This window comes from Natrix helvetica (genome assembly GCF_964273705.1).
Source record: "Natrix helvetica genome assembly, chromosome: 1".
Taxonomy (NCBI): domain Eukaryota; kingdom Metazoa; phylum Chordata; class Lepidosauria; order Squamata; family Natricidae; genus Natrix; species Natrix helvetica.
In genome coordinates, this window is record NC_138548.1 from 344,990,498 (window position 1) to 345,011,240 (window position 20,743).

Sequence of the window (20,743 nt, forward strand, 5' to 3'; positions counted from 1 at the left end):
GGAAAGGCACAACGAAGAATTAGGGTGCCAGAATCCCCCCCAAATCCAAATTACTTCCTTTCTTGCTTTTATGCTCTGAACGTGATTGACAGGCAAGATCACAAGAGCAAAAGTGGAAAGCGGGGCCTTTTCAACGGCCGCAACGCGAACCAATCAAAGGGGGCGAAGACAGACGGGAAGGTGGGGCAAAGCGAGAATTGACGGGAAAATAAGGGTTTTGGCAAGCGCGAGGACAAGGGAAAATCTGTTGGAGCTTCCCTTTTAAAACGAGCCACGCCTATCTACTGGCAGTGTGGTTTTAATAGTTGGATGCCGAAGACCGAACCATTCCGCCTCCTTAGAGAGGATAACGTATTTTGAATGTTTACGATTTAACAATAAAAGGAAATAGAAAGCGAGCGTGATAAATAAAAAGACTGTAACGCCATATCTTTTGTCTCCTCTGCAATTGTCTTGCTTATAAGGAATCAGCATAGCATAGGCAAGCATTAAAATAGGGAATTTACCCCCTTGTGGGTCGAAGTAGTGTTGTCCATGTCACCCTTCCTTTTTCCCCGTTTGGCGGTTGAGCGCCCGTTTATTTCGGGGAGAGATTTGCCACAAATAGGGACTGTTGTTGAGCGCACGTAGTGTACGCTTCATTTAAAAACAAAATAATTTCTAAGCTATTCCCCTCCGAGCAATTGATGATGGGGGAAAGAATAACCCAATTTATCCATTTTTTAATTTAGAAATTAAAATCTGCTTGCTTTTGTTGCTCTACGTGTTTTTGTTATTGTGAAACTTAGAGAGAGCTTGGGAAAAATTCCATGGATGAGAATCCTCGAGGGGAAAACAACTCAAGAAGCTTGGGAAATTTTGAAAAATGAGATTAGAAAGGCCCAGTCTAACACAATACCAATGAAGAAGAAAAACAACAGCTCCCAAAAGAAACCAGCATGGCTGCATAAACAACTATCTGACAAACTGAAAGACAAAAAAAGTAAGTATAAAAAGTGGAAGGAGGGGGACATAACTAAGGCAGAATATCAGCAAATAGCCCGAGCCTGTAAAGATGAAGTGAGGAAAGCTAAGGCTCACAATGAAGAAAGGCTTGCCACAAAAGTAAAAATTAACAAAAAAAGCTTCTTCCAACATGTTAAAAACAAGAAAAAAGTTAAGGAAACAATTGGTCCATTGCTAGGAGAAAGTGGCAAGAAGGTGACAAGCAACAGGGAGAAAGCAGAACTATTTAACTCATGTTTTGCATCTGTCTTTACACAAAGGGATAAAACAGTCCAACCTATCAAAAGCAGCACCACAAAATTAGGAACACAAATTGAAATAGGGAAGAAAATGGTAAGTGAGCACCTGTCTACCCTAGATGAGTTCAAATCACCAGGACCGGATGGATTACACCCCAGAGTTCTGAAGGAACTAGCAGACGAGATCTCAGAACCACTGAATTATATCTTTCAGAGATCCTGGAACACCGGGGAACTACCAGAGGACTGGAAAAGAGCTGATGTGGTTCCCATCTTCAAAAAAGGGAAAAAATTAGATCCAGGAAACTACAGACCTATCAGCCTAACCTCAATACCAGGAAAGATTCTGGAAAAAATAATCAAGCAACGAATTTGCGAACACCTAGAAGCAAACAAAGTAATAGCCAAAAGCCAACATGGATTTGTCAAAAACAGATCATGCCAGACTAATCTTATTGCATTCTTTGATAATGTGACAAAATTAGTGGACCAGAGGAATGCCGTTGATATAGTTTACTTGGACTTCAGTAAGGCTTTTGATAAGGTAGACCATAACCTACTACTAGATAAAGTAGAAGAATGTGGGTTAGACAGCATCACCACCAGATGGATTGGTAACTGGCTGACCAACCGCACTCAACGTGTAGTTCTCAATGGAACTGCATCTACATGGAGGGAAGTATGCAGTGGAGTACCCCAAGGCTCTGTTTTAGGCCCAGTACTCTTCAACATCTTCATCAATGATTTGGATGAGGGAATAAATGGGGAACTCATCAAATTTGCAGATGATACCAAGCTGGCAGGAATAGCCAACACTCCAGAAGATAGGCTTAAGATACAGAAGGATCTTGACAAACTTGAACATTGGGCACTATCTAATAAAATGAAATTCAATGGTGAAAAGAGTAAGGTTCTACATTTAGGCAACAAAAACGGAATGCACAGGTACAGTATAGGTGATACCTTACTCAGTAGTAGTAACTGTGAAAGGGATCTTGGAGTCCTAGTGGACAACCATTTAAATATGAGCCAGCAGTGTGCAGCAGCTGCCAAAAAAGCCAACACAGTTCTAGGCTGCATCAACAGAGGGATAGAATCAAGATCACGTGAAGTGTTAATACCACTTTATAATGCCTTGGTAAGGCCACACTTGGAATACTGCATTCAGTTCTGGTCGCCACGATGTAAAAAAGATGTGGAGACTCTAGAAAGAGTGCAGAGAAGAGCAACAAAGATGATTAGGGGACTGGAGACTAAAACATATGAAGAACGGTTGCAGGAACTGGGTATGTTTAGCTTAAGAGAAAGAAGGACTAGGGGAGACATGATAGCATTATTCCAATATCTCAGAGGTTGCCACAAAGAAGAGGGAGTCAAACTATTCTCCAAAGCACCTGAGGGTAGAACAAGAAGCAATGGGTGGAAACTAATCAAGGAGAGAAGCAACTTAGAACTGAGGAGAAATTTCCTGACAGTGAGAACAATTAATCAGTGGAACAGCTTGCCTCCAGAAGTTGTGAATGCCCCAACACTGGAAGTCTTTAAGAAGATGTTGGATAGCTATTTGTCTGAAACGGTATAGGGTTTCCTGCCTAGGCAGGGGGTTGGACTAGAAGACCTCCAAGGTCCCTTCCAACTCTACTATTGTATTATTGTATTACATCATAAAACGCCGGTTTTTTCGAGTTTAAACTCATGCTCGTTCGCTGTCATATATCCTAATGCACCAGAAGCAAACGTTTTCTATGGTTTTATGTCAAATACACAATATGTACAAAAACGAGAGATGATCAAACCCTTAACCACGCAAAAAGGAAATGTTTGAGGAGAAAAAGGTCCTTCACTAGAGATACCTAATTCGTCCTCATTTATTCACTGCTTCCTCTCTCCAGTTTTATGCCATTTTCTTTTATCCCAGTGTTTCTTAACCTCCCCCCCCCCTTCGCAGGACCCTTCCAAGGACCCTTCTCAGTTTTAAAGATGATGGGTACATTTATTGATATTTATCATATCAAGACAAATACCTTTGCTTGCCACTATTGCTTCTCTTGATTATTTGATAGGATTTTGGTGTCATTATTTTTCCACACAAGCTGGAAAATCATTTTGATTTCACAGACCTCTGGGTGACTGAGTCTTGGGGACCCCCAGGGATTCTTGGGCCACACTTTGAGCAAAACCTTTATACTAGGATAAGGAAAATCCTGCCTCAAATGACTTGGCAGATATTTATGGAATTTCTAACCAAACAAAATCTTTGCTTTGCTGTGAAATCCAAATTTCATAAGTTGGGGGCGGGGAATGCTGATTATTAGGGGAAAATTTAGTTTATTATTAAATGAATTTGTAAGGCAATTAACATCTTAAACTAGGCTGCTTTGAGGATTATTTGATTAAAAACTATGGTATAACAAAGTAGCAACTCTAAATAAAAACAGTTTTCCTAACACTGGTGGGTTGCTTCATTGCTTGTGCTAGTGGGTTGGCCACCAGAGAGATCTTGGTAATGACATAATACCAAAATTAAGGGGCTAACTATGTTTATATTTCTTTTAAAAAATCAGGTCTGTTTCTAAGGCAGGTAGTAGGAACCAGAGCTGCTTTTAGGGCAATTTCTCTGGACATCTGACTCCCAAAAAGACAATATTCTTTATTAACTAGCTTTAAACTTTTGAAGAACAACTCTACTTTTTTTAAATGTCTAAAAAGGCACTTATTCTTTCAACTGGGATGTTTATCCTCACAATGTAGCCTTAGATCTCCATAGACCGAGGTGGTTCTGAAGGGCAGATGACAGTTAGTTGGACCAACAGCTCACTAGTTCTCATCTCTTCCTGGCCCAAGTTATGGTTCATCCACTTTATTATTGTGCTATTGTGTATTTATTAAAGAAACAAGCAATTTCTACAAAAGCTTCAGCTTACAAAATCCTATTCTAGGTATTACAGTGCTCTGTAAATGACTGTATTTACAGTATGGAAATTTAAACTTGCAATTTCAGTTGATGAATTGTCAATGATAAGTTTCATCCGTGTATTGTACAGCACAACGTCCCTATATCGTGACCATAATAAAGATATTGAATTTGACCTTTTCTGGCCTCTTTAATACTTGGGTATAATTTTAAACCTTTTTTATCTTTTCGTCTGCTTTCTATTCTTTTTGTTCCCAAAACACATATTGTTCGTTTTCTGCCACTTTTGGTCTGATCTGCCATTTCTTTTTTTCCTCCTCTGTCCTATTTTCCTACCTTGTTTTCATGTAAGCCTTTAATTATATACTGTAATCTCCATAAACCATAATATGTGTGTGTGTGTTGGGTGGGGGTGGGGGATGTCAATGGTAGATATTCTGGCCAAGTGCTGTTCCTACTGGCATATGAAAAGTAATTTGATGCAAAATTTGTGACCCATAAAACAAGCAACAAAGAAATAGAAAAATGAATTCAAGTAGTAAATTCAAACCTTTGTTGAAGATAGGAATTTCCAGGCAGATAATTTGAAATCATTGTGACTGAGGATATCCAAGAATGGGTAAAATATTTATGTAGAAATATTGTCTTCTGTTCAGAGAACTATTTTGCTGCCCTTCCACTACCATTGCCAAGAAACACTACAATGATCTCTGGAGAATGGAGAATACTTGATATGAGAACACTCTGCTTAGTAGAATACCTTTGTGATGAAACATCTCTCACATTATAATACCGTGTTTTCCCAAAAATAAGACAGGATCTTATTCTCTTTTGACCTTCAAAATAAGCGCTTAGCCTCCTTTTTGGAGAGGTCTTATTATTTTTGGGGTGCAAGAGGCAGTGAGCGTGGTCACCTCATGGCTGCTGCTGTGTTGCAATATTTTTGGGGAGGGCTTATTTTAATGCATGCAAAAGCCCGATTAGGCTTATTATCCGGGGTGGTCTTATTTTCAGGGAAACAGGGTATACTGTATATTCTGAAGATGAGATAAGCAGGAAATGTGTTTGTTCAAGCTTTGATTAAATCTGCTATGCACCATCTGTTTATCAGCCTACAATTGGCATATGATTGCAAGTAGACGTAGATATATCAGTCAATGAAGGAAAGAAACACAGGAAATAATATACTAAATAAAAAGATTATGAGTTGTACCCATATATTATATCATTAAATACATTTGGACATGGCATATTATGCACTGAAGAAAACATGGTTTATCTAATAATCTCACGTACATTTGAAACAGCTATCCATTTGAAAAGGAAAATGAGGTAAAATAAATGGAAATAATGTGGGAGTTTGTTTCTTGAATTTTGTTTCTAGTTTCAATTATAATGACCCACTAACAGGTATAACATGTACAAGATAACAAGGTATAATACTTATACCTGTTATCTTGTACATGTTTGACAAACTAACTAACTAAATAAAAATAAAATAAATAATACTTTATAGCATTGCATGCTGATAATTATTATTACACTACACAAAAGACAATATGAACTATTAAGCAATATTTAATGTATTTCTAAGCAGCTTTTAAGATAACTCTAAGCCGTACAAAGCAATTTACATGAATTTACATGCAGTAAGTGTACAGTATACACTTTTGTTATACTGTACACTTATTGCATGTAAATTCATGTAAATGAATAAGTGTACAGTATAACAAAAAGTATGACTGCTTCTTCCTATCTCTTTAAGTTTAAAGTAATTCTTCAGAAGTCCTGGATGGCCCTCTGTCAGGGATGCTGTAGTACAGGTAGTCCTCGACTTACAACCATTTGTTTAATGACCAATCAATGTTTCACCACCACAAAAAATGGTGACTTATGAGTGTTTTTCATACTTATGACCAATGCAGCACGTGGTCATGTGATTAAAATTCCGATGCTTGGCAACTGGTATGTATTGGTTATTTATTTATTTGTCTCATACCTTGCCACGGGGATACTCTAGGTGGCTTATAATAGTAAAAAGGAAGAAAAATGAAAGGATTGTAAATAGAACCAAAGTAAAATAATAGAACAATATAATAAACAATGACAAAAGAGCACATTGAGAATAATACATCTATATGATGACCAAAAAGATGGATGGGTGGAGAGAGGAAGAGTGTGGGAGATAGAATCTGCCATCAAACTAGCAGGCACCTCCAGTGTGGAACTCCCCCATTTGGTCCCAAGACCAATCAGTAGAATCATGTCTTCAGGCTCTTGTAGAAAGATAGGGAGGTCCTGGGGTCATTTGATCGCCGTTTGCCACCTTCTGACAAGCAAAGTCAAAGATGAAGCCATATTCACTTAACAGCCATGTTATTAGTTTAACAATTGCAGTCATACACTTAACAACTGTGGCAAGAAAGATCATAAAATGAGGCAAAATTCTCTTAACAACTGTCTTGCTTAGCAATGGAAATTTTGGACTCAATTGTGATCATAAGAGAAAGAAGGACTAGGGGAGACATGATAGCAGTGTTCCAATATCTCAGGGGTTGCCACAAAGAAGAGGGAGTCAAGCTATTCTCCAAGGCACCTGTGGACAGAACAAGAAGCAATGGGTGGAAACTAATCAAGGAGAGAAGCAACTTAGAACTGAGGAGAAACTTCCTGACAGTTAGAACAATTAATCAGTGGAACAGCTTGCCTCCAGAAGTTGTGAATGCCCCAACACTGGAAGTCTTTAAGAAGATGTTGGATAGCCATTTGTCTGGAACGGTATAGGGTTTCCTGCCTAGGCAGGGGGTTGGACTAGAAGACCTCCAAGGTCCCTTCCAACTCTACTATTGTATTGTATAAATTGAGGATTACCTATGGTAGATTCCTGATTAAGCAGTAGTTTTGACGAGATAATCTCCAAGGTCATTTCCAAAACTTATACTGTACAATTCTATGAAATGGAATGTTTTGCAAATGGTTCAAAATGGAGCAGAAAGACAAAGGTTTGAAAGTACCCCTTGGTTGTTTAATGTATTTATGGATATATGTATAAGGAATACTTCTGATGTTTGAAGCGTACTGATTGGGCATTTGAATGTATGGGTAGATTTTTAAAATATATATATAAATAATGCTATGTTATTGGATGAAAATGCAAATACTTTCTAGCAAATATTATATGATACAACAAAGAATATGGACCTGAAAATTAATATATATATCCTAGACCCAGGTTTGTTTGGAGAAAAGTAGAGTGAATGATTGTGAGTTAAATTTATATTTTGTTCTAGTTTAGCTTTGGAGGCCAATCATGGAAAATGCAATAGTTCTTGAGATTTCACAGCCTTGCTTTAAATCTGTGACCTCCCACTCCTGAATTCTTTTAAAATATTTTTGTCCTTCCTCCTTCTTTAGATTTATTATATCAGAAGATTCTTACACAACAGACTGTGAATACTGGTTATTCAAAAAATGATATAATGGTCTTGCATTCAGTGGCACATTTGAGTGTATAGCAACCAACATGCAACATCAATCTGCAGACTTCAGAAAAGTAGATCATCCTTCCATTTTTAAAATACACTCCATATTCCTTGGCTCTGTTCTACTTTCCTTGTATATAAGTATACCTGCCCATTCTTTTTCCACGCAATCCTTGAGTCACTTCCTGCTCTAATTCTGAAGATAAAGCTAAACTACTGAACTCATGTTAGGCCTAATTTCAATTAACTGTATGGTGATTGTGCCATCAGTGCAATTTTACCCACTGTCCCATGTTCTTACAAGTGATCTTTTGCTAACAACGTTATCTCCATTCATACTGTACATAATAAGTTAGATTGGCCAACTGACACCATTAGCATACTACGTTAGCTTTGCCTTGTCATTTCACTCATACATAATGTTTCTCAAAGAAACATGGGAACTGTAATTAATGAGGAAGTATGAATAATTCCAGAAATGAGATGGCTGTTGAAACAATGCAGAATTCCCAGGGAGAAGTAATATTGAAAGCAAGCATTTAATCCAGTGCATACTTGGTATAATTACCAGGAGAAAAAAAAAACATTCCTCACCAAAAAATATTTGATTGGCAACATACCATCCCCAAAGATAGGCCTTTGTTTCAGTTTCTAGGTTTACAAAATGTCAAGCTTTTCAAGCTGCGGGCAATTAATTTAAAGAGTCTATGCAATATTTTACTGAATAAGTTTATTTTTTTGGAGAACTTGAATATGAAAAGTAGTTCTATTAGTGTATTCTCATCCTTATGGATTTCTCATAGGCATGTGATTATTATGAAGCCTCATCCTTTCACTTTCTGGGAGTTTTTAAAATTTATTTATTTTTATCCCATCTTTATTATTTTTACAAACAACTCAAGGTAGTCAACATATCTAACACATCTTCCTCATCCTAGTTTCCCCACAACAACAACCTTGTGAGGTAGGTTGGCCTGAGAGAGAGTGACTGGCACAAAGTCACCCAGCTTGGCTTTCATGGCTAGGGCAGTCTCCTTCTTTCTAGTGGGGTGTCTTAACCACTAGACTGAACTCGCTTTATTTTATCGTTATGGTTGGTCTCATACACACACAGCCAGATATATTAGAGTGGATTGGCATTATTTGATATTTAGCCCGCCTTTTATTTTTATTTATTTTATTGAGATTTTTTAAAATCCTTCATTATCTTTATAAATAGATTAAGATGGTGAATACACTAAAAGCTCCTTTCTTCTATCCCCCTGCCCTCCAAAACCACCCTGTGAGGTGAAATTGGACTGAGAGAGAATGAGTGGTCCAAGGTCATCAGCTGGTTTTTCCGTGCCTAAAGTGAGACTAGAACTCACAGTCTCCTAGTTCCTAGGCCAGGACCTTAACCACTAGACTAAACTGCGTCTCATTATTAGTTTTATTGCTGAAATTGCATGGTTTGATCATTCACTAGTCAGGTTACGGATTTCCAAGTATCTGAATAAACAAGATAGCTTTTACATGTGACTTGCAATGTAAAAATGCTTAAGGAATTAAAATAATAGGAATATACAATTTATAGGAAAGCTGTAAAGCTTGCAAGGAAAGCTGTGATATCAGTTCAGATTATTGTATAATATTTTCTTTAGCTCATTCTAGATGTTTTTTATCTGTAAGTGTGAGAATGTATAAAACTTCAACAGGATTCAAAGAGAGAAAAAAATGGATGAACATCTGTAGTGGGTGAGAGCTTTTATTTTTAACATGATTGTGTTCATTGTTGTATTATTATTTTTTGCTTCACAGTCACCCCCTGCACCTGTGAATAAGAACAATGGGTCCTCTTTGACTTAACAAGGCAGAAAGATGGATAGTTTGTTAGCATGTGCTGTACATTCTGCATCTCCCACATTTTGCACACTCCTCCCATTCGATATTCTGGTTATGCTGCTGGAAAGCTGGTCTGGGAAGTTCTGTTATCAGTCTGGCCTCCACATCACCTTAGATATCTTCCTTAGTTATTGAATAGCTTCAGTTTCCACCTGGTATTACAAAATTTGCATAACATTTTGGGTGACATTATATCCCTACCAGTCTCCCCCTTGCGGAACCTGTTTGTTTCTGAACCTCTGGACAAATGTTTTGAAATTAGATTTCCATATGTAAAATAGAAATAGAACAAAACAGAACAGAATAGAATAGAATATTCTTTATTGGCCAAGTGTGATCAGACACACAAGGAATTTGGTGCATAAGGTCTCAGTGTACACACAAACAACAAAGTAATATAATGCTTATTATATCATTAGAAACAATTATTATAAAAGTAATGTTTATTACTTGGATGCTACCAACCGAATTCACTGGCCCATAGTTTACTAAGTTAATTAAATATTTTAGATTCATGCAGTACCCTGAACTATCAACCAATGACTTAGTCACAATAACTTGGTACAATGTAGTTGGGCTATTTTCTGCTTCTGAACACCGAAAGCATTGTTGGTGCAGAGGGAGTCCAGATAGCGCTCGCAACACATGATTGAAACTCCATCCCTTTCTGACCTGCTTTGCAGACACAATGTATATAAAAAAGGGGTAAAACCTCAATCAGATGTCATGCCTGCCAATTTAACTTTTTGGGTCCCCGAAGATGGCCCTATAGCCGTGATGGCGAACCTATGGCATGCAGGCTAGAGGTGGCACGCAGTGGCCTCTCGGTGGGCATGTGCACCGGCCAGCTGGTCTTCAGGTTTCCGGCACTCTGGCACGTGCATTCCAGTTTGGGCACTTGGTGTCAAAAGGTTTGTCATCACTGCCCTATACCTATCTATTGCCATTTACCCTTTCTTGTACCTTTGGTAGACAGCCAAAAGGTTTGGTTACTAATTAAAAAAAAACCATAAATACACTGAACAGAGGTTAAAATGACATAAACACTGTACAATCAATATACATCACTATTTATTGATATTTTTTATTCTTTAAGAATCACTACGCTGTCATGTTTCACAATAGCTTTGGGGCTCTGGAGTTCAAAGCAAAACTCAAAACAATAGAATAAGAATTGCCAATGTTCCCACCATGGTATACCTGCTTATTACTAAAGAGTAGCTAGTGTCAGGCACAAGCAATCAGAGCTACCCATAGAAGCTAAAGAAAGCAACTTTATTGTTCTTTACCTAAGTTACAAGAAGCTGCCCAGATGGTTTGCCTTCTCTTGGAAATGACCAGTTAAGACTTTATGGATCTTGGGAGAGGTTAAGCTTATGCCTCTTGTGGCGCAAGGACTCTAAGCTAGGCCTTCACTTGATCCCTCGTTCCAGCCTAGGTTGCAGTTTCCCAACAGGTAGGAAGCCCAATAAATTTATTCATTAGATGATCAAAGGGCCCAGTGAACCTAATGTATATGGGCATAGAAAAGCTTGCTTGTTAACCTTGTATAATAGCCATATATGCAACTTTAGCAACATCTGTAAGGCTGTGGATAATACCACAAAAGCCTATGTGGTAAATACATGAAAACCCACCCTTATTTGGCTTTGTATTTGAACATCAGCAGGAAACCGTGAATCTCTAATAATATGAAATTGACTTTTAATTCTGCAGTCTCCATGGTCTGGGGCCACAGGTTATCCACCCTGCTTAGTTTTAAAGCTATCAAAAGTTGCATCTTGATCAGGCGTCACATCTCTCATTTTCCCTACTCTCAAAAATCCTGCAATTAAGCCTGGTTGCATCATTCCATAGCTCTGCAGTTTAAAATGTCATAAAATGTCCAATAAAGGAGCTTTAGCATCAATCCTGCTCCCTTTGGGAATTAGGGTTGATTTGTAAAGCCTAGAATTAGAGAAAAGGTGAGCAGAGTTGTAGTGGTTGTGGTAAATTTAGCACAATGATTGTTACTGTCTTATGATTCCATGCCTTCTGCTGAGAAAGAAAAGTTACAGTCCTTTCATCATTCCAGACTTGCCTTGCCAAATTCCCTGTAGGAGGATGTTTCCAAAAGGTTGCACCTGCTCTGTTGAAACAGTAAAAAGTGGCACTCCCATGCAAGGGATCACAAGATACCACACCCTAAAAATCTGGGAAATCCAGCCCTGAATCCCAACAGGAATGATATAAGGTGTCTCCTTGAGAGTACCTGGAGCAATTGATTCCATTTATGAGCCTGACTGGAGATTCATAAAGCAGCAAGGTGTTACAGTGGGCCAAGCCGGAAGGATGAAGATCAACTTCAGCTTGGGCAGGATGCCCTTCAGTGGAAGCCTTGTATTTGTCTTAGCCACAACTCTACTATTCACAGGTAAGTAAAGGATGAGTGAAGTCAGAGCAGCAACAGAACATCAGAAAAGAAAAAAAAATGGAAGTACTGCAAAACCTGGAAAAGTCCTGTTTTGACTATGGTGGCCAGAAATCAGGAGGACTCTGGTAGTAGCTTTTCAGACAAATAAATTTTATTAAAATACAAGCTTTTGTGAGTTGTCTTCATCAGATGCATGAATGGTTTTTAGATCCTACATCAGTTTAACCTCTCCATGCATTTGATGGAGTCAGAAATGGTTCACAAAAACTCCTGTCTTGTTCAATCTGAGAAGGTGTTACTAGGCTCCTTCAGATTTTTAGGAAAGCAGCATAATTTGTTGGGAGAATTAGGACTGTGTTTATAGCAAGGCCAGAAGATATCCTAGATCCTGTGAAACCTAAGAAGAGATCCACTGAGAAAAAGAATAAAATATTATTTGCTTTCTGACAGTGGCCACTTCAGCATTTTATTTTATTTTTTCTTATTTTAAGTATCACATTACTTAAAGTTTAGCACTGCATTGAGTCGCACCAGCCTATTATTTAGGAAATGTGGAACAGCTGTTTTTAAATTGATTTGTGTTTAACTTTCATTTGACAGCTGGCAGAATGCTTTCAAGGACCAGATCCCTTATACAAATGTTAGGGAAATGTTCTAGAATATAACGACTTTGTAGGGTAGGTAGGCTGAGAGATGCTCATTGCTCAGTTTCATAGCTGAAAAAAAATGATTCATACAATTTAAATAGAGTTATGAGCACACGTTATAGGTTCATAAATTGCTCAGTGTGGAGTTAAAATGAAGTTTGGCTTGGACCAATTCTTTGTACTGGTATTTCAGTAACTCTTCCTAGTCCATTGATAGCCTTTCCAATGTGTATTTGTGAGTGTTTCACGGTGATCGATGTCTAGTTTGGATATGGTAGATTAAAATCTTTACTCCATCATGACGTTTAGTTTTCTGGATGATCTTGGATAAACCAGGTTCTCTTAGGTTAGGCATGTTACCAGCAGTCTGAAATTTCCCTATGCTCTTCTTTGTGAAGTAATGTATGTGTGGCCTGGAAAGAAAGGAAAAGCGAATAGGTTGTGTTAATAATGGCAAGAAAGTGAACACCCTTTACTCAACTCTGCCACAAAAGCTGGCATTAGTGATGTGATGGGCCAACTTTAATTAGTCTTAACAGTCAGGACAAATGGCAAGATATTGTGTGAACTCTAAAACATCTAGAAATCAACAAATTGTCGATCCCTGTTATAAACTCTTTTGGGTACGCGAAGCTATTTTACAGAAATTATTGATGGCATTTTTTGATGGCAGTTGATCTGGAGTTTTGGAAAGAGGAATCCAACAGCAGATTCCAGATGGGGACTTCTGGAGTCAGTTGGATATCTACAAAGTACCTCTCCTGAAAACAGAATGTCAGGAGAGGCAGAGATGTACCTCTTTCTTGTTGGCAAGATGGTCATTATTTATTATTTGATGACTTTCTCTCTTTTTTAAAACTCAAAGTATCAATTCAACTATTGATCACATCCAGATCTGTCTTGCTTCTGTAAAACTGCTACATCATATAATGTGGGGCAAGAAACTAGGATTATATTTTTCAATCTTATTTACTTGCATTTGTGTTGGATTGCCAAATTTTGTTCTAAGCCTAATTAGGACCAGTTAATGTCATTCGCTTGTGTCTGCAGAAGCGAGGAGTATTTATAATCTGGTTAGGCTGGATTGTCAAGATTTTATAGACTAAGATGGTAGTGTGAATATGTCTTCATTTTTTAAAATTGGCTATCCCTGGTCAAAACCAGGGATAGCCATATAGTAACTACTAGTAACTAATGCTGACCATGCAATCAGCAACTCCACAAAGATATTTGTATTTTAATTTTTTTCTTCCCTCAAAATATGGTAACTACTAGCACTCTAAACAACAATCTAATTGGCCAATTTCTTTTATACTCAGCCTCCCAAAGCTTTTTTAAAGAATATATTGTGGTCTTCTCTTTTGGAAAAGCACCTGCTGTGGTGATGTGGCCAGCCACATTCTCGCCATTTATCAGGAGCCAAAGGGGTGAGGTGACTTCCTCCCTATCATTCCCTTTAGCCCTCCGGAATGCTGTCGGCATCTTGGCTTACGTTTAGTCTTCTCGTAGGCAGCTACAATTCCAAGCATCTTAGTTGGATTCGTTGCCAGCAATCATTTCCATTCTGTAAGAACACCTGGGGCATTCTTCTAAATAGTGGCTGAAGCTTTGAAGGATGCCAATCTTTTTTTAAAATTTTAATTAAAAAAAACCTAGAACCTGTAAGGCACTCCAAGCCTACTTTGGAGTTGTGTTCCTCATTGTTCTTTTTAAGGTTTAGGCCCCATCTTTCCCAGGAGTTCTAGGTGAGTGATGGCTAAGCTTTTTGTTGTTAGGTGCTAAAAATGCGCACACACATGCGATAACACACACATGTGCTGGCATCCATAATGCAAAGCATACACAAACCACCCCCCATCTCCCCGCAACCCCCGCCGCACTTCTCACCACCAAGCTGAGGTTGGTATTTCCTCTAGGGGAAATTTCCTCCAGACGCTTTCCTGGAGCCTGGGGAGGGCGAAAATGGCCTCCCCGCCCCCTCCAAAGCCCCTCCACAATCCAATCGTTTCCAAACATCCAGTAGGCCTGTTGGGCCTGTTTTTCACCCTCCCCAGGCTCTGGAGGCTTTCTTGAAGCCTGGGGAGGGCAAAAATGGCCTCCTTCGGCCCTATGGAAGGCTGAAAATCAGCTGGCTGGCACGTGCATGCGTGCTGGAGCTGACAGCTTGCGTGCTGGCAGATATGGCTCCATGTGCCACGTGTGGCACACGTGCCATAGGTTTGCCATCACGGTTCTAGGTGGTATGCATATTTGATCCTTATTTCCCCACCACCACCACAACTTTGTTGCTTCTCCACTCCACCTCTCTGCTCTAGTGATGAGAGAGAGGGACTTATTTCCCCCTCCCCAACATCCAAGGGAGTTTTCTGTAGCTGTTAAGGGTTCTAGATGCTGGGTCCCTCCACTGCTTATCTGGAGCACTAGCCCGCAATCTTAGCTGGCATCAGACACAGCTATTTTTCCCGCACCCAAGTTTTGACTTTATTTGTCCTCAAGGTTCCAGTCCTACCTACATCACAGAAGCTTATTGGGCAATTTGGGGCTACTCTCTTTTTCTCAGCCCAGCCTACTTCGTTGCAGGGGAAAATTAGGTCTTGGACCATACTTAGATAAATTGCACATAAACTATGCTTTCTGCAGTTGCCTAATTTGAACAGTGTAATTTGTGTTTCTAAATATCCCATGCTGCCCTGAACATAAATGACTAATGAAAAGGTATTATATCGCTAAAAAAAGTTAAAACAGGTTTTCTGGCTGGGTTCAACTTTATCTGATGTCCTTTAGATTTAGGAGTCTATAAAATTTGGCAAGTGTGGAAAGGGGAATTACTTCTGAGTGAAGATGCAAAGGACAAGGCCATTAATCTACTCATTGAATATTGAATAATTGTACAAGAAAAAAAATCCTAACAATAACTTTAAAAAAGCTTTTATTTTCTTTCCTTCTTGATCAGTTTTTTAAAAAGATTTGCTAAAGCAAACTGTAGTTGTAAGCTTAACTTCCGGCAATTTTGATACGTAGGAGAAAAAATGCTAGAAGCAGAACCAAAACATGATATATTGAATATTAGATTTTCAGGTTCAAAATGGCTTAGAAGCAGATTTTTTAATTCCTTTCCATCAATCAGTGTTTCTCAATCTTGGCAACTTTAAGGTGCATGGGCTTGAACTCCCAGAAATCTGAGAGTTATCTAGGTTGAGAAACAACTGATCTAGATGCTTTGGATTTTACGTGATCAGGTGGGCATGTTAAAAACAAAACTACAATCCTTCACTTATACTTTGATTGATGGACTCTTGCTTCATGAGGCCCCAATTTCCGTCAGCAGTGTCAAAAGGAATTCCTGGGTGCTGAGTTTCCTCAGTGAAGATATGGGCGAAAAGGGACAAACAAGTTAATTGGTTTCAAGGTGGGGCCCAATAGTTTGATAAGTGATACTAGAAAAAAAATATTTATGGAGAATGTTACTTGAGATTTTAGAACCCGGGAGACACAATCAGAATCCCTTTGAAGCCTGACAAAGCAAGAATTTAAACATTCTTATGTTTCTCAAGTGGCCACGGTTGTGAGCCAAAGCATGGCTTCCTTCAGTGAAGTTGTGCATAAATAAAACATTACTCATCATGCCCTTGAAGACTAAATCAGCAACTTGGCTTCTGTTTTACAGTACATCCCACTCAGTACCTTTGCTTTCAGAATTAACCTCCATAATTGCCGCAATAAACAGCACAAAGCTTTCTTCTTCTCTCAACACCATCTGTGGAATTCCCTAAATACGATTTAAAAGGAAATATGAAATAAACTAAGCATTGTTATTGTAACTTAGAGATGAATGGTAACGGTAGAATTTCACTACCACCCTAACTTATATCTGTTGAGATTTAGCCAAATAGTTTGCAAGACTTATTGTGATAATTTCAAGTAAACTGGGGTGGGGGGGAGTTTTCCCAGGCCTATTTAAAAAATTTATGATTAAGAAAATATTATACTGCTTTGTCTGCTTTGTTCTTCTCTAACCAGCTTTCCAAAACCAAAGGCTTTTGAGATAGGTTTAACTACACATCCTATCATCCCCACTCGGCATGAATGTAGATAGATATTTATTTCCCTGGTTCTGTTGTTATTTTATGCCATTATTGTCACTACAGCAAGATTTTTAACTAATTTTGGAAAAGGTTGTTAGGTAACACATTTGTAATCACAGCATACACATGCCAAAGAAAGAACAGGTAGTCCTCATTTACCAACTGCCTCCTTTAGCAACCAATCCACAAATTGATGACTTTCCTAGGTATGGGAAGCAAAGGAAAGCTGAAGTTAGATCATAAGCTGTGGTTTCACTTAATGACAGCTTTGCTTAATGATTGAGTTGCCGGTGCCAATTGTGGCTGCGAAACAAGGAGGACCTGTAATACGTTCTGCTGTCTACATAGACAGTTCATATATTATTTGTTTGTACATAACCTGCTAATTACGCCCAGTGATTTCCGCTCTACGTTGGTTTGTGTCCTACTTTATAATTTTGAGCAGACACGCAATATAAAACCTGCCCTAATTTTTCTGCGGAGGCTTCTGTGCCTTTTACAATATTGTAGGCAGAAATTGATTGGGTAAAACCTTGAGTTTGCCATGGAATGCTCGGCCTGTTGAGTCACTCAACACTCCCACTTCTTTAATTACCTTCTTTCAGTGAAATCTCCCTTTTCGTGGTGAGAAGAAGTGCTCCAGGCAGCTTTTAATATTCACACAATGAGCAGATTTTGAGCGGGTATAACTTGCCTAGCCAGGTGACGTGGATATAGAAAAGGCTGTTCTTCTTTCCAGCAAATATGGTGGCAACAGCACTATGATTATGTGGCTAGCAATATCATTTAGTGGACAAAGAATCTTCTTTCCTATAATGCAATTTTCTAAACTTGGCCAATTGAAGATGTGTGGACTTCAACGCCCAGAATTCCCTGGCCAGCATGGTTGGCCGGAGAATTCTAGAAGTTGAAATTCATGTATCTTCAAGTCGCCAAGATTGGGAAACACTTATAAAGCAGGTAAGGATCATTTCAAAGGATTGATAAAGCTTGCTTTAAACTAAGACTTAGAACTGGCTAAGTTCCATCCTTGCCTGTCGGGGGCTTCCTCTTAAGAATTGTGAAGATCTTGAGCCTTTCTCTCCCCAGCTTGTGTTTCTTATTTGTTAAATGAGAACAGCAACAATCTATTTGATAGAAAAAAGATATTAGGTTAGACAGTTAGAACAATTAATCAGTGGAACAGCTTGCCTCCAGAAGTTGTGAATGCCCCAACACGGGAAGTCTTTAAGAAGATGTTGGATAGCCATTTGTCTGAAACGGTACAGGGTTCCCTGCCTAGGCAGGTGGTTGGACTAGAAGACCTCCAAGGTCCCTTCCAACTCTGCTATTGTATTGTATAGTCCAGTGTTTTTCAACCTCAGTAACTTTTAGAGGGGTGGAATTCTGGGAGTTGAAGTCCATACTTTTTAAAGTTGCTGAGGTTGAGAAATGCTGGCTGGAGACACAAAGTAGGATTATCTTCTTTGCTGCCCTAAGCAACCAGTTAGAGTAGCTGACAGGTGTGTGGGCTGCTGCCTAGAACATTAACAAGAACTGCACCGTAGAGGTAGTAAGAGGGAAACATACCTGCTTAACTGGAGAAGCAACGTACCTTGGAATAAATCTCCTGGGACTTTCCTTTTATTTACGTGAAGATCAGCAGAATTAATCCTGTTTCATGTGTAGAGTCTGGAGGGGGGGGAAGTCCTATCTTTGGGCCTGAATACAGGTAGTCAACTGGCTGCTTAGTGATAGTTTGAAGTTATGACGGGTCTCCCTTGGGATACTTACAAGTTTTGAAGTTTTGACAGTTCCCCCTATCCCCTTGTGGTCACATGACTGCATTTCAGATGCTCGTCAACCACCCTGCATTTATGACTGTTTGCAACATCCCATGGTCACGTGACCAGGTTTTACTACATTTTTACCGAAAATCGTCATTTACTTCCAGCTTTTGGCAAAACCAGTCCATAACAAACAATTGGTTTGCTTAATGACTGCAGCATTCACGTGACTGACCCAATTCTATGCCAACAAGATCATAGTATTGGGTTGGTCATGTGGGTGACCTGCTTGATTTACCATCATAATTTACGACCATCATGCGTAGGTTCCATTACAGTCCGAAGTCGAGGACTACCTGTATGGATGTGAAAGTATTCTGAAAGCAATTTAATGAACTGAATTTGCGGATTCCTCCTTGCTCACCAAATGAGTAGAAGAAACACAGCATCATATGAAGTGCTGGCTGCTTTCATGTTTTCTATTTCGACACTCTGTAGAAAAATTTGTGGAAAGAAAAGAAAACGAAAACTGTAGACAAATAGTAATAGCTATACAAAGAAAAGGGATTTTCATTTAAGAGTCTGTATTATGAGCATTAATATATCAAACAATGAAATTGGGATGTGTTGCATTTTTAAAAAAAAGTTCCTAGACAATTTATATTAACAGTTACTCAAATTAAGAAAAGATCAATACGAAGTTCCCATTGGACAGGAGACTACACAAATGAAGATAGTCCCTGTTTAGCTGTTGTCAGATTGGAATACTTTTCTACAAATATGAACAGGGTTTTTAAATGACTCATAGTTGACAAGTGCTACTTAATTGTTGGTTGCATAGTTTATAGCTCTATATTTCTCCTTTGTGATTCCTCCTAGGTGTGATATCCATGAGCGTTCAAGTGCCTGCTGAGAAAATGGTTGCTGTAGCCCCAACTGTGGCCAATGGATCAGGAGCAGAGGTTCCTGAAAAGGAAGGCGCTTTTGAGAAATACAACCTCAAACCCAATGAGTTGGAAGTCGATTCCAACGAGGTGGACTTGACTGAACCTGATGATTCCTGGGATAATATTGAAGCTATTATACCCAACCTAGAAGATCTGGACTCCCTACAAGTTAACAGAACAGAAGGAGTCAATAAGGAGGAAGGAACTACTTTGTGGGGATCTCTAAACACCTCAGAACCGAGCATTCCTGAAGAAGAAAATCTGAAGATGATTGAAGATGAGGAGGAAGATCCTTTGGCTCTATTAAGTCTCCTTGTTAAAAGAGCTATCGAAGGAGATGACGGGGCTGGTGAATCAGAGACCATCGATGAAGATGACTTTTCTTTTTCTGACTTGCCCAAGATTTTTGAGCCTTTAATAAAGGCTTTCTCCGGCTCTCCAAAATCTGAGCCTCCTCCGCCGGAAGATTTTCTCTCTTGGTTTCCTTCACTAAAGGAGCTTCTAGATCCCCCAAGGGAGGAACCTGCTTCAGTCACCAGTTCACCAAGGGACAGCATCACCCAGACAGCAAGAAGGCCTGATCCCCCTACTTCATTAGAGCCATCCCTTCAGATGGCCCCTGCCGTCTCTTCTCCTCAGCCAAATGAAGTCGAAAACCTCCCCTTCCCCTCTTCACTGGAGGAATCATTCACTTCTATTGTTCCAACTCTCCCTACCCCACCTCAAACGAGCGAGCGTTCTCTCTCAGATGCCTCAGATTCTGAAGAGACATTTGATTGATCAGCAGTATAAGTTGGATCAGGAATATGTAGCCTTACTTTTTCTTGCTTTTCCCGGAAATTGAGAAAATAAAGACACCGGTTAAGGAAGATTTTGAGGTGGGGAAGAAACACCATCCCTAATTTTTGGTTTTTTTAAAAAAGGGATCTGAACAAAGCACAATATACGCTTTGATAACAATTTTTTTTTAAGGGAAGGGGAATATGTTCTTGTATACATAGCAATCCTTTTGAATTTTCTTTCTACAAAATTTGGAAATGCCCCTTTGATGAGTAGTGTTATGACAATAAAGTAACTCTATATTTCTCATTTTCCTTATTTTTCTTTCCTAACATGTTGGGGAAGCAAATTATGGATTTGCAGAATCTGCTCTGTGTTTCATCAGATCCACAAATTGAGTTTGGTGCAAAAATAAATACTTAAATTTTACAAATTCTGAGGTTGGGGTTTGGGATTGTGGTTTTTTTGGGGGTGGTATCAAAACTGAATTTAACCCCTATTCCTTTCAGTTGACAACTCCTTTGTGTACATTCACACACACACAAAAAAAACATTCTAGAGCACCCCAAACTGCCTCCATTTCA

At 39.0% G+C, this 20,743-nt stretch overlaps 2 protein-coding genes across 4 annotated transcripts in view; one reads left to right on the plus strand and one right to left on the minus strand.

The window, feature by feature from the left end:
* Positions 1-4,848, minus strand: part of LOC309384185 (inactive serine/threonine-protein kinase TEX14-like) — a 29,493-nt gene extending 24,645 nt beyond the window's left edge. For 2 of the 3 annotated variants that reach the window (XM_081937405.1, XM_081937404.1), the window contains exon 1: positions 4,709-4,848. In XM_081937405.1, the coding sequence (XP_081793531.1) occupies positions 4,709-4,752 (44 nt within the window). In that variant the 5' untranslated portion in view covers positions 4,753-4,848. Of the gene's footprint in view, positions 1-54; positions 87-4,708 lie in introns of those variants that run through there. The other variant, XM_081937408.1, reaches the window with a different exon arrangement.
* A 6,742-nt stretch (positions 4,849-11,590) lies between these two features.
* On the plus strand, positions 11,591-20,468 carry LOC309385155 (uncharacterized protein). Its single transcript, XM_081939282.1, has 2 exons — positions 11,591-11,934; positions 19,312-20,468. The coding sequence occupies exons 1-2, from the start codon at positions 11,853-11,855 to the stop codon at positions 20,157-20,159; spliced, it is 930 nt and encodes a 309-aa protein (XP_081795408.1). The 5' UTR covers positions 11,591-11,852; the 3' UTR covers positions 20,160-20,468.
* Positions 20,469-20,743: the final 275 nt, after the last annotated feature.